The 14,259-nt window shown below is 33.2% G+C and overlaps 1 protein-coding gene across 6 annotated transcripts in view; it reads right to left on the reverse strand.

The window, feature by feature from the left end:
- The window catches only part of NBEA (neurobeachin), a 536,299-nt gene that overhangs the window by 318,961 nt on the left and 203,079 nt on the right, over positions 1 to 14,259 (reverse strand). For all 6 annotated transcript variants that reach the window (XM_031465874.2, XM_064493205.1, XM_064493203.1 and 3 more), the window contains one exon: positions 7,510 to 7,637. In XM_031465874.2, the coding sequence (XP_031321734.2) occupies positions 7,510 to 7,637 (128 nt within the window). The remainder of the gene's footprint in view (positions 1 to 7,509; positions 7,638 to 14,259) is intronic.

Here is a 14,259-nt window from a genome sequence, read left to right on the forward strand (position 1 = left end):
TAACCACAGTCAATTAAGTGGGAAAAAAAAGACTACTGTTATCAGTAGTATCTAAATTTAATTGTTCTTTTGATGATGCCATTATCTCTTAGTCTACACTGGGGTGGCAAACTACAGCCAGATACAACCTGCTGCTTTCTTCTGCATGGCCAGTAAGCTAGGAACAGATTTTACACTGTTAAAGAATTGTAAAAACAAAACAACACACAAAACAAAGGACAAGTGACAGAGACTGTTTTTTTGATCCACAAACAATCTAGATTTTAAGGAGAATGTTTGCAGAACCTTGCTCTAGAGTACTTCTGGATTTAAGATAAATCCAGAGAGCAAAGAGAAATGCTGAATTCCTTAAAACAAAAATTTGCATTGTATATGAAATTCACTAAAAATAAAAATATTAAGTATGAAAATCTGTAGAAGTTGCTCATAATTCAATTTTGTAATAGATAAAACTTAAGAATATAGAGCTTGTGTACCTTCCTGCATAAGGTAACTGGTGTTAGACTCTTAATTCACAACTTGATGTTAGGTAGCAATAATTAGTCAAATATGAAAGAAATGGAGAGCACCCATTTTACATGGTAGACTTTATTCAATTCTTTTTTATTAATCAGATCTCTGTAAAACACAGAGAAAACTGGTATTTATCCATGTTAGCATTCAAAGGGCCAAATAACTCAATGAAATATACAAAGTTGGAGTGTGTCACATTGAGAACTACATTTTTTTTTTATTCTTTAAGAATGAGTTTCAAATTATGGTTAACTCCTTATGTACAATTTCTCCTAAAGTGTTGTTGTTGTTGTTGTTATTGTTGTTGTTGTCAGATTATTCATCTATGCCTAGAGTAGGACTTACCTAAATTCTTTTTCTAATTCCTTAAGGTGAGACCATCATCTTGTGCATTAAAACTTAGTTAAATTTGTGTAAAAATTGAAACTTTAAACACACAAAGTATTTTTCAATGTCTCAGGTAGTCACTAAACATAAGCACAGTTATCACGTCCATTGCTACTCTTATAATGAAGTTTTAATAGCAGTGACTTTTAATAGGTGACTACTGCTCTGTCACCTCTCAGAAGTGATATGGAAATTAATCATATATATAGTATTTTAAATACATTCACTATAGGATACTGTCAGGAGTTAGCAAGACTGAAACTGAAAAATCAGAACTGTTAGCATAAAAAATATAATATTTTTACATCAATAATCTTTAATGATCATTTGACTTACAGAATCCAGTTCACAGATTTATTCTTATCGATTAGAAATTTAGGATGTAACACTGCCATAGCACCATATTTTCATGAATGAGATATACTTACTACATCTATTTAAATAAGAGAATTTAGACTAAAAGTAATTATTTCAACACTTATGAGCAAAAGAGATAATATAAAGATAGTTAACTAAACCGTTATTTTTTATTTTGGAAAAGTGATTTGTTAGTCTGATTTCAAGAACAGAAAAAAAGCCTAAGTATTATTTATATTAACACTGCTTTCAAAAGTAAGGAATAAAAGTTATAGAAACTTAACAGTAAATATTTTTGAAGACTATAATATAATTTTAATTGTTTGAGAATTTTATAATAAAAATACCACCCTTGAAGATTTTGGCTAGAATTGGAACAAACATCAACCAAATGCTTCTATACAAGGGTCAAGAATTTTGAAAAAAATCTGGAAAAAATTTAACCCCTATATAAAAACTGTTTGAAAAAAGTCACCTGTCCCAGTCTTTAAGAACTGTCTTTGTATAGGGGAAAGATGGTCACTAACTAGCCAGGCTTAAAGGCTGAGGGTCCCTCAGACCTTTTCCCATAAATCCCTGCTCCCAATCACCCACAGGTCTGCAGGCCTCCTGCAGCTCTAATAGGTCACGCTGCCTGCCATTTCTTTCAGCAGCCTTCAATCTAGCATTGAAACTCTGCCTCCATTCTTATTAGTACTTTGAGATAGGCAAGACAGAAATTAGTCCTTCGGGCAACCAGTAGAAAACCTAGAATGCTGCAAGGAACTTGCACTTTATCTCTTCCATTCCAAGGGAGGAAGTGGAAATTCAGTGATTTCCTCCTGACCAGGTGTACCATACTGCACTGGGGAAGAGATGGCACAAGGCAAACAAAATGTCTTAGAATTTCCAACCATTTTCAGGGTTTGCCTGTTTGCTGCAGGTTCTTAACTTGTTTCTAGAGTTTTAGTAAAGCTCTTTTTTATCAATATATTGTGGTTTATTCAGTATTTCTGTGGGGGAATGAGGGTCTGGAGCTTCCTAATTCACTATCTTGCAGACGGCACTACCTTTTCACTTTTTAATGGTTTCTTTTGATAAACCAAAATAATTTTAATATCAGATTTATCAACCTCTACATTTTATGCTTTTGTGTCTAGTTAAATATTTCCTGCCTCTGGCAGTACAGATATTTTGCTATATTTTCTTTTTCTATAACTTTTGAAGTTTTGCTTTTGCAACCATTTTAGTAGTGATGTTTTATGTATTAAGGAAGGAAGGAGTTCCACTTTTTCTTTTTTAATTAACAGCATGAAACCCAATTAACCTACGTGCACTCATCCCATTATTTGTCTCTCTTTGCAAAGGCAACATGATCACATGATGTTACTGTGTGTGTGGGATCTGGATATTTATTCTTACACAGTCATCTGTCTATCTCTCGGCCATTACAACACTTTTTAAATTACAGCAGTTTGTCCATCTTCAAAATTATCTTGGTTATTTTCAACCTTTCATTCAACTATAGAAATTTAAGAGAAAACTCATCAAGTTCCTTAAAAATAACCTGAGATTTTTTTGAAATTAAAATTTTTTGGAAATTGATGGGTAATCACGGACAGAATCTACTTCTTTGTGACACCATCTTCCTATCACGAACAAACAGTTCACCATTATTTATGCCTTTAATACCATTAAAATTTTTATAACTTTCTCCATAAACACATTAAAAATAATTTTACAAAATGTAACACAGATATACAAAATGTGTCTATATATGTATGTATATCTGTAGAAGTAGACATATAGTCAGTCTGGATGGATGACGGTGTTTTCCCCATCTGATTGTCTAGTGTCTCTCTTTCTGTGATGTTAACAGCAATTGATGCCATCTGTTAATTCCTGAGTGGATGCTAAAAGGCACTAAATTAACTCAAAAATCCCTCCACCATTTATCGGATATATTTATATTTCTATAAAGAGAAAGCATCCTTCACTAGTTTCTTTTTTTGTTCTTTTTATTTAGTTTTTTTGTGTGTGTGGGGCAGATAACTAGGTTATTTAATTAACTTTTTTTTTTCTTTTATGGAGGTACTGGGGATTGAACCCAGGACCTCATGTATGCTAAACATGTGCTCTACCACTGAGCTATACCCTCCCCTATCACTAGTGATTTGATAACAGAAATGACAGAGCTTACATGGGAATGGCAAGATAAATCTTTCCTTTTATTGATGAGTTTTCAAAATAATGAGTTGGTTCTCTATCCTTGAAATTCAAACAAATCATTTAAAAACCTATTCTTATGATTCATGGAATTAAACATGTCATGAGTTTAATGCATTGCAGTTACTATACTCGCTGAAGCTCTAATGCTCCATCTTTAACTAATAAGGGCATCTTAAGTTAGCCCCTGAGCCTTTTTGACAGTATTTGATGTCTTCCTTGGTTTTACAGTATCACCAAGTGTTGCAAGCAAATCATGAATACGTCTTGCCTTAGCCTTGAAATCATCCATTTCTCCAACGAGCTCTGGTTTCTCTCAGTGGTAAATAATATTTCAAGACTGCAATCTGGACTGTAGGTGTGCTCACTGCTATTGACTTGGTCATCGTTTCTATGTAAAACAGTAGACAGAGCTAGAGTATATACGTGAACGTGTGTCTACGTGTGTGTGTGCATTGTACATAATAATGTAGCTTTTATAATGTTCAGTTCAAATTCAGAACTAAATGCTTTCACTTAATCTTTTCTACTTTACATCTGGACCTCGTTCGTTCAGTGAGAATCCTGATTTCAAGCACATGGGATAAAATAATTAGAGTATCAATAATTACTAACTGATTTTACCCATCGTTATGCAATAGTTTTATAAAAAAAAAGTACCAATAATCACTACAAATATAAATCAAGAAAATGGAAGGACATTATTTTAGTATGTGTTTTAAAGGACACAGACAATATAAACTACCAATAATTAATTATTCTGGAAGAAAAAACAAATGGATACATGTGTAAATTAAGAAAAAACTAAATATAAAACTACAAATAAAGATGCAATTCAAATATATTTTATGATTACTTGAAATTAAGAGTAATTGCCTTCTCTTCTCATAAGACATTAAAATATCTTCAGTTACATAAATCCAGTTTTGTTCCTACCATACGTAAATGTATGATAGAATCAAAAGCAATGAGATTTGTTCATCAGCAGCACTATTTTTAAACAGAAATATTCCACAGCTAGTGTAAAGATATTTTTCTCATGTCAATCTCCTGATTCTTCACAACAGTTTGACAATTTTTCTTCTCAGAGAAGAGGAACAGTGCATCAAATTATGGAAAGAAGGGAAATGGAGCAGAGGGAAAAAGAGAGAATGATCAAGAGTACACGTTCAAGAATGAGAACATGACAGGATATGTACTTCCAGAGGGAGGGGTGGAGGGCAACAATGCTCCTAGGATGAGGACAGCAGCCAACTCATGGGTATGGATGATTGACTAATTTGGGGAATTCTCACCACAGAACACAAACATTTTGGCTATCTTCCCTTATTTTCAAAACTTACCTCTATCAAACATCATCAGTAACACAAATAATGTTCTATTCAAGTACAAGGAAAAAATACTCAATATTATGTACCAGAATCGAAGCTAGACAATGTTAATAAAAATGATAAAATACTTCCTATTTATAAGTGAAAAATAATTTTATTAATATTGTATTTAAAAAATGGCACAGGAGCACAGAGGAGAAGGCATTAATTTAGCATAAGGAACCTGAAGCAGGACTCAAAGGATGAGAATAATTTGGGGGAGAGAAAAAAGGAAAAAGATCCAAAGCAGAAGGAAGAGTGGTACAAAAACAAAGAAATGTGACAATGCATAACATCACGTGTTAAAGGAATGTCTTCTATAGCAAGATTCTGAAGACTAGCTGAGTCCAAAAAGGAAGGGTTATGACTAAATTGTGAGGGATACTGAATGTCATTCTAGTACACAGCTGAGGTTTCTAGATTTTTGGACTGTATGGCCTCGCAAAAACATAGAGGACCATATCCTAAGGTTGTCAACTTTCTATTTTGCCAAGTAATGGCATTTAAAAAACAAAATTCAAAACCTAAAAATCTACCATTTGCATCATCATTGTATTAAGAAAAACCATTTTAACACAAAAAGAAGGGGTATGAACATTACATCAACATAGTTTTAAAAACAGGTTATGTTAAAATTCTTTGGATGTAGAAAAGTGAAAAAAATTAAATTATATTCTGCCAAGCAAACAGAAAGTGAATTTTCAATATATAACTTGTTCTAATGTTTCATTTTTAGCATAGTAACCTTGCTAAAAATCTAAGAGGAATATTTTTAATTCTCTTTCAACTCAATTCAGAGTATTTGAGGCAAATTTAGGGAAGCCCAAGAACAACAGTTCTCAATTACCAGGCTATTTCTCCTGCCTTCTCTCTGCAGTGCTGGGAAGAAATAAACAGTTCAGATGTCTGGCCACGGAGAATTTTGGAAAGAGGGTTACATATGCGGGATTCTGACTGAGCAACACAGAACAGTTAAAAAGTCATCTGACAATGATTCCTTAGAATTTAAAACTGTCACAAACAATTTTCAAATAATTCCTTCCTTGGTTTCGCTGCTGGAAAACTTAGCGCTGAATTTGTGGCCCAGTTTTAGTAACAGTACAGGAGCCATCACTAACATCACTACATTACTAACTGTATTCCGTGTTTATTTTAGCATGTCTCTGTCCACTACTTATGAATTTCTTCTGTAAATCTGTCAAATCATTTCTGGAAAATATACACATAAATATAGGGAAAAAACACTTTTAGGGAATAAAGCAATATTTGAGATATATTTTTTTGATAATGTTTATTGAATTTTTCTTATTATAAAGGTAGCGCATGCTATAGAGTCACTGCAGTAACTACCCTCTTGGCCTCGGACACTCTTCTAGTAAGCTGTATGGCTCACTTCCTTTAAGTCTTTGCTGAGATGTAACTTTTACTATTGGTTTATTTAAAATTAATCACCAACCCTGCCATTTCTATAATCCCCTGTGTTTTATTTACCCTTTTACCTAGCATTTATCATCTTCTAACATGCTATATAATTTAATTATTTATTTTGCTTGATGTTTGTTTATGGTCTCTGATAGAATATAAGGTTCCCAAGGCAGGGATCTTTGTTATTTACTAATATATTCCAAGTAGCTAAGATAGTGCTTGGCCTGGAGCAGGAACACAATATTAAAAAAAATGGATAGCCCACCATGTGTCACTGTTCTAAGAGCTTTCTATGTATTATACCATTTAATCCTCACAAGAACCCTTGGAGGGAGGCATTATCATTGACATATCTTACTAGAAACTAAGCTACAAAATGGCTAAGTAACTCACAAAATTCTAGAACTAAGAAAGTAATGTAACAGGGATTTAAATTCAGGTTATTCATTATTATTGTCTCCCCTAACAGAAACATATTTGTAAAAGCAGTTGAGAAAATAAAAGAACAGACACAGAAAAATTTCTACAGTAAATAGGAAGTGAAAAACAAAAAATACATATATATATAAGGCTGCTAAATCCAAGAAATGGCACCTAAAGCCATTACTTACAGGATCATCTAGATAGTGATTACCCCTTTCTGAAGCTCATGATTATTTATAAAACAAAACTTCTTTTTAAAGAAATAAGGCTTCAGATAATCATTTTCGAAGCTCCTAATAGAGGTGTATATATTAAATCTTCACAACAGTTAATTTATCTTCTTTGCCTTCTCACTCCATTTAAGCTGCTATTGAGTGGAGGATAACAGTTTCATCAATTCCCAGATCAGTATTCCTTTACATGCTCTCAGTTAAGGATTCTCACATTACACGAGTTATGTGTGAGTAAGAAAAGTCACTTAAAGATGCATGGCTCTTAAGTTAGTTTAGAGATCACTGCTTAGTAAACACGCCACCCCACTGAAGGATATATAGCCCACCTAACGGACTGGGATTACAAGGGCCAGAGCTTCCCATTCCAACACTTGTTCAAAGTTCTTCATTCTGTTATTAGTATTGACTGTGCAATTATGCTATTTTTAAAAAATGAATAAGGAGAAAGCATATATGTATATGTTACTAGAATTTGTGGAAGCAATGTCTTTATATTCTTTTGGCAATACATATTCCTCTAGTAGCACAAGTTATGCCATGATTAATAGATACATTATAAGAAACTAAAATAATTAGAATAGAGAGAGAAATCATACCTTCTATCAATAGCTCTTGTCCATGACTGCCAAGAAGTGTACGAGATAGGAATGGGGCAAAGTCTACAAAAATTTCACGAAGAAGAGGAGCAACTTTTTCTAAAGCTCTTTCAAGTTTTGCAGTGATGCTGTTGAAATTAAGACATAAAGACTAGTAAATATGGTTCCATAAAAAAATCAAATAAACTTTACTTCTAAATTAAACCCTTTAAAAATCATAAATGTCCAGTTCTAATCCAATGAATAATAATAGCTTCATGTAGAAGGGACACTGTTCAGATTCACATCAGTCATAAGACTACTCAAAAGATTGCAGTTAAATCACAATGATTATCCTGTGAAAAGGAATCGGGAGCCTGTTACCCACAAGGGCCACAGATTCTGTCTGTAACTCAAGAAAGACGACCTTGTACATCCTTCTACCCACTTACTACTCAAGTCACTGTGCAAGTTACAAAGAATTAGCTCTTGTTCTCAAGAGTTCCCTGAAAATTTCCTTGCAGGACAAATAAGGGAATAACTGGAATTCAGTTTGATACAGTCAAATTACTTTGCCAAAGTAGGCGTTTTCTATTTCATAAGCCCACTTACTTTTATTTACCAACCATTGCATCATTATTTACATTGTTGAATATCAAATTTCAAGTTATATGGCCTTACATATATGACATTCTTGAAAGTACCTCAAGTAGTAGATGTAGAAGTAAAAGCATGGATAGAGAAAATGATTCTGCTCAAATAAGTAATTTGGTAACATCTAACTGTCTCTGTTAGAAGTAAGTACTTTAGAGCAAGACTGCTCACTCTGGAATGCTTGCTCCATCATGTGCTACCTAGATGACCTTGGGAAATTCGGCTTCCTATGCCTGCAAAAGGAAGATGATAATACTACCTTCCTGGTGAGGGTTAATGAGCTAAGGTGGTCAAGTGCATAGGAAAGTACCTGGCACACAGTGAGAGGTCAACAGTGATAGCTCTTGTAACTGCTACTTTGAATAAAACAAACCTATATTTACTCTTACAAAATGTGACTCTGATATATTTAAACAGAAACAAAATCAATATAATAATCTTAGACGAGCACACATTCTTCTACACAGAAGACAATACAGTCAGGAATTAAACAACACTTCAACATGAAAGTTCTGCAACAATGCTAAGTAACATTTTTGTTATATATGAGGAAAACATAAATGGCAAAAAGGCAATTAATCACAGAATAATTTGCAATATAAGACTAATATTTAAAACTAAACTATTCCATGTTTTTAAAGCGATTAAATAGGGATTAGGGAATAATCTTGGGTACCTTCTTTCCTAACTTGGAAACAGCATGATCTGAATCCTTTGTGTACACAAAGCCTCAGCATTAGCACTTCAATTTGTCTACTTCATCTGGGTCAACAGCGTTAGAGAAAGAACTCAAAAAGGAAATTGAAGTTTAGGAACTTACACAAACACTTAAAAAGAATATTCTGGAGGGACTTTATTAGGCAAGAAAAAGGGAACTGGGTAGGCCTTTGCAGACTTGCAATACCCTCTCCCACTCTTGTTACTCCTCCAGCAAGAAACCTACATTAAGGTAATGGTTCTCAGCCCTCAGCATCACCTGCAAGACTTGTTTAACCCCAAACTGCTAGGACCCCAGCCTCTGAGGTTCGGCAGGTCAGGGTATACTGATGGAGTATGCACTTCTAACATTCTCAGGTGATCCGATACTGCTGATCCAAGAAGCACAATTTGAGAAAAAACTGTTTCCACTACTAGTAAGTTGTAATAAAAGAGGTAGCAAAGGAAAAGATACCTGAAGTCATAAGCATCATCATAATGAGTTAGCTCTGAATTTTAGTGAATACAGATAACTTCCTTTTTAGATTCATTATTTCATTCATTCCTTCTAATTTCCAGGATCATGTTTGATCAAGCTTCTCAGCTTAAGTAATCCTAGTTATGCTACTGGATTGTAATATACACTACTATCTAATTAAAGCCAGAAGCATTTTCCCTAGTTTAAGATTTTTCCATATTTTACAGGTTTCTGTACAATTTAGAGGCTTCAGAATTGTGTAAATACTGTTCTTGCAGATTAAATTTAAATTAAATAGAAACTTTAATTAATCTATTCAACTAATTACATGTGTGTATGTAAATATTTACTAATTACCTTTACTCAAGAGTAATGGACCAAAACAGACATTTCTCAGTGAGTGAATCCCTATAAGATATTTTGCAGCTCTTTTCTTATAAAATGTAATAGAGCACTAAATGATGCTCTTACACAGCATTCTGCAACTATAATTTAAATATTCTAATAAAGGGCAAAAATGTAACATTTTAACCAGCAAGAGATCAAAGGTTTTATATACAAAAAGCATTATCAAATAATACTGCTAGATTTCTCCATCAAACAACAAAAATATTCTAAACAGAAAAGTTTTGTTGCTACATTTTTACAGTGAAGAAAATGGACGTATAGATTCCTCAAAATGTGTTTTAAAGTAAATTTGTATAAAGTATGTGATCTTCATTCTTATACAATTTAAATTCTCAAAAGAAATGATAAAAACATAAATCTTAGCTTTATATCCTCCTCTCTCACCTGGCAAATAACCACCAATTACAAAAAAAAAAAAAAAAAAGCATACTATGCCTGTATTGCTAATTCAATTCTCATCTAAAATAAACACACAGTGTAAAACTAATTTATTAAATTAATTTCTCGGTTATTTGCAAGTTTTCATTTATTCAAAAAACATTAACTTAGTCTAAGACATTTTGTGCAGAGAAATAATACAAAGGTAGACAAGATGGAGAATTTGCCCTACATAGTCTCAAGTGAAGTTTATAATCCTAACACTCTGTCTAGTAACTTCTTAATATTCTGAAAAGTTCTTGGTGCCTAAATAGAGAATTTCTCAACTCTAGGCAGAAGTGCATTCTCTCAAGTGACTCATTCCTCTCTTCCTCCTCTATTCTTTCTCGTTCCCTTCAGTAACACTAATTATACTTATGACGCTATTTTGACTTTGGCTATTTTTCTTGATAGTAAATGCAAATTCTTTTAAGAAAGAGTTATTTATTTCCACGAACAAAATTACAGTTACAACTTGGGAAATTTATCAACCACTCTAACAAAATGACCAATGAAAGGAAAACAAAACATTCAAAGGAAATAATAATGCTTTAGATAAAGTCCTATAGCTGCAATCTGTGGATTAAAACAATATGACTTAAAACACAAGAGTTTATTATTTTGGTTTAAAAAACACAATTATGTATTGGCTTTTACTGATATTAAGGAAGTCACATTTAGAAAGATTTAGATAGCCTAAGAAATTTATATGAATAAAAATATAAATAATCCATGAGAGAAAAAATATATGAAAATTCATGGCTGCAAGTATTATCGAATTTTACCAAATGTAACTGACCTTGATACATATCCAAGGCCAAGGCAACTGCAAATACATGAATGAATAGGAAAAAAAGTAAGATTTTTGTCTCCTGTTTTCTAAATGAATCTCCTTAAAAGCATGTTTCACATCCAATTGTTGATTATTTTTATTTTAGAATTATTACTTTAGAATTATGGAAAAACATAATAATTCTTTTATTTAGGACCCTCCTTACAGAGTAAGGGGATGAAGAAGTTTAACTGGATGAGATATTAGGACTTACATTACATTTGACAAATTATTTATAACTTAAAAAGTATAAGAAAACTAAGTTTTCCCATGATGTAATTAAAGGACAGAGTAAATGGGTCTGAGAGTTCAGTTGAAAGAAGTGATTTATAAAACTAAGCATTTCAATGCCTATACTCAAATATAGGATGGTAAGCAAGCTAGCTATATAAAATAATTTGGATTGCCACCTTCAGGAATAGGTTGATTCTCCTGCTAACAACAACTAAGAAAGCTGGATAAAAAAAACCCCAAACTAAAACATATCTCTGAGGACAGTGGAGAGTTAAGACAAAGATCAATTGATCTTTACAGAGAAGAAGTCCTAAAGAGGTGATTTGGATATTTGAGCCACTTTTCTCATATGCACATTGGAAGAAGCAGTTCAATGACTTGGCAGTTGGAAAAAAAAATTTAACAAACTTATGGCAAAAAACTGACATTTAAGGTTTACTAAAAGGGAGGAAAGCTTAGAAAAACCACTGTGATTCAAGTTGTAACTCTGTAGAACTACACCCTAAAGTAATGATGAACCCGAAAAAGACCAGCCGTATAACTTTGACTGCATTATGGTCATCCAGGATTGCTACTGCCTACCAAAAGCAAATGCAGTTTTTTTTTTTTTCTGGGGGGAAAAAAGCCACCATTTTTTACCTTTAACATCTGTCATATACTAGGTTGTTCACACTGTAATAAAAGCAAAAGATATTAAAGTAGACAAGAATATATTACTGAATATCAAGAGAAACACAAAATCATTGAGGTAGGCCTAAGAGAAGTCAAATAATGAAACAAAGACTAAAGCATCTATATCTCATACATATATGAGATTATATATATATATATATGAAAGTTAAAGACAATACAGAAAACTGGAAGAGAATATTATAATAAAAAATCAAATGTAAATTCCAACACTTACACAAAAACTGAAATTAAAAACTCAGAAGATTAGAAGCAGCTAAAAACAGAATCAGTGAAGTGGACTAAGGTTAAAAGTAAATACTAGAATACTGGAGAGAGAATATAGATAGATAGATGAGAAATACAAAAAATGTCTAATATTTGTGTAATTAAAGTCCCAGAAAAGTATAGACTGGTTCTGAAGCAATATTAGAAGAGATAATGGCTAAGAATTTTCCAGCCACTGATGAAAGTCATCAAATTTCAAAAATGAAAAGCTCTACATATCCCAAGCTGGATAAATACAAAGAAAAATCAAAGAGCCTGAGTATATCATAGTAAGATATACAAACACCAAAGATAGAGAAAATCTTAAAAGCAGGTAGCAGGGGTAGAAAAGGCAGGGGAGGAGCACAGAAACAGCAATAAGACTAGAAGTTACCTTTGTTTAAAAAAAAAAAGGCAAAAAAGGAAAGAAAGCACCAGAAGAAATGAAAGGCAAAAGACAACTAAGTAATATCTTCTAAGTACTAAAACAAGTATCTGCAAACCTATACACTATATTCGTTCAAAACATCCCTCAAAAAATTGAGGTGAATTTCAAAGATTTTTAGCCAAGTAAGAACTGAGAGAATTCATGAGTGGCAGGCTAAATAAAATACTAATGGTGTTCTTCAAAAAGAAGGAAAATGATAGCAGATGGAAGTCAGACATTCAAAAAAGGAATAATGAGCAACAAAAAATGATAAATATTTGGGTAAATCTAAATACATGTTAACCAATAAAATAGTAACTACACTCTCTCGTGGCATTTACAATTTTACATGCACACACACATATATACGTATGTACGAGTGTGTTTGCAAAATTTGGAGTAAATGAAGTTAAACTATACTTAAGACCCCTGCAGTGCCTGGGAAGAGGACTTATATAAATCAAGAATTAATGTTGCACTCTAGAAGATGATCACTTAAAACATTATTTCTCAAAGTGTGTCCCCCAAATCAGGAGCACCAGGATCACTTAGTGTAATGGTTAATTTCATGTGCCAACTTGATTGGACAACAGGGTGCCCAGACATCTGATTAAATATTATCCTGAGTGTGTCTGTTAGGGTGTTTCTGGATGAGATTAACATTTGAGTGGGTAGACTGAGTAAGCAGACTGCCCTCCCTAATGTGGATGTGCCTCATGCATTCAACTGAAGACACGAACAGAACAAAAGGCTGGATAAGAGGGAACTCCTTCTGTCTAATAGTTGGTCTTTGCCAGCCTCAGATTCAGATGAAACATCAGGTCTTCCTTGGTCCCGAGCCTGCCAGATTTCAGACTGGAACTTACACCAACTTTTCCTGATTCTCAGATCTTTAACTGGAACTACATATTGCCTTTCCTGGGTCTCTAGGTGCTGACTGCATATCGTGGGCCTTCTCAAGACTCAGGAGATTCACTGAGTCAGAACTCTGGGAGTGGGACTTAGCAATTTGTTTTAACAAACCTATGTAACTTTGCTGCATGCTGATGTTTAAGATCCACTGCACTAAGGAAAAGATAATAAGGTATAGCCTTCAACCTAACAATGGCTCTAGTGAATGTTTGTTTCTTAATGGCAATATGAATGAAATTGATTAGTCACTGCCAAGAATTAGAAGGAAGGAAAGAAGAAGGAAGGAAGAAGGGAGGAAGGGAGGGAGGAAGGAGACATAATAAATATCAGGAATATAAAGGAGGGACTTTCTTACAGGTAATATGAATGTTAAAAGAATAAGAAAATATTATAAGCTACTCTATGCCAATAGAATCTACCAAAACTGATACAAGACAAAAACAAAATCTGGGGAGACCTGTAACTCTTAAATTGACATTTTAATTTAAAAACTTTTCTCAAAGAGGAAATTCAGGATCAGATGTCTTTGCATGTGAACTCTACCAAGAAGTTTAGGAAAAAACAAACACAAACAAACAAAAAAACCCACTAATCTCACATGAGCTCTTCACAAGATAAAACAGATTTTATATCACAAAGAAACTGGATTTCTTCCAGGAATTAAAGGTTTGTTTAGCATTTTTAAAAAAGTCAGTATCATAGGTCATGTTAGCAGAAAAAGGTGAAAAACCACATGGCATCTCCGTGACCCTCACAAAAAAGAGATAAAATTCAATA

Source organism: Camelus dromedarius, chromosome 13 (genome assembly GCF_036321535.1).
Source record: "Camelus dromedarius isolate mCamDro1 chromosome 13, mCamDro1.pat, whole genome shotgun sequence".
Taxonomy (NCBI): Eukaryota; Metazoa; Chordata; class Mammalia; order Artiodactyla; family Camelidae; genus Camelus; species Camelus dromedarius.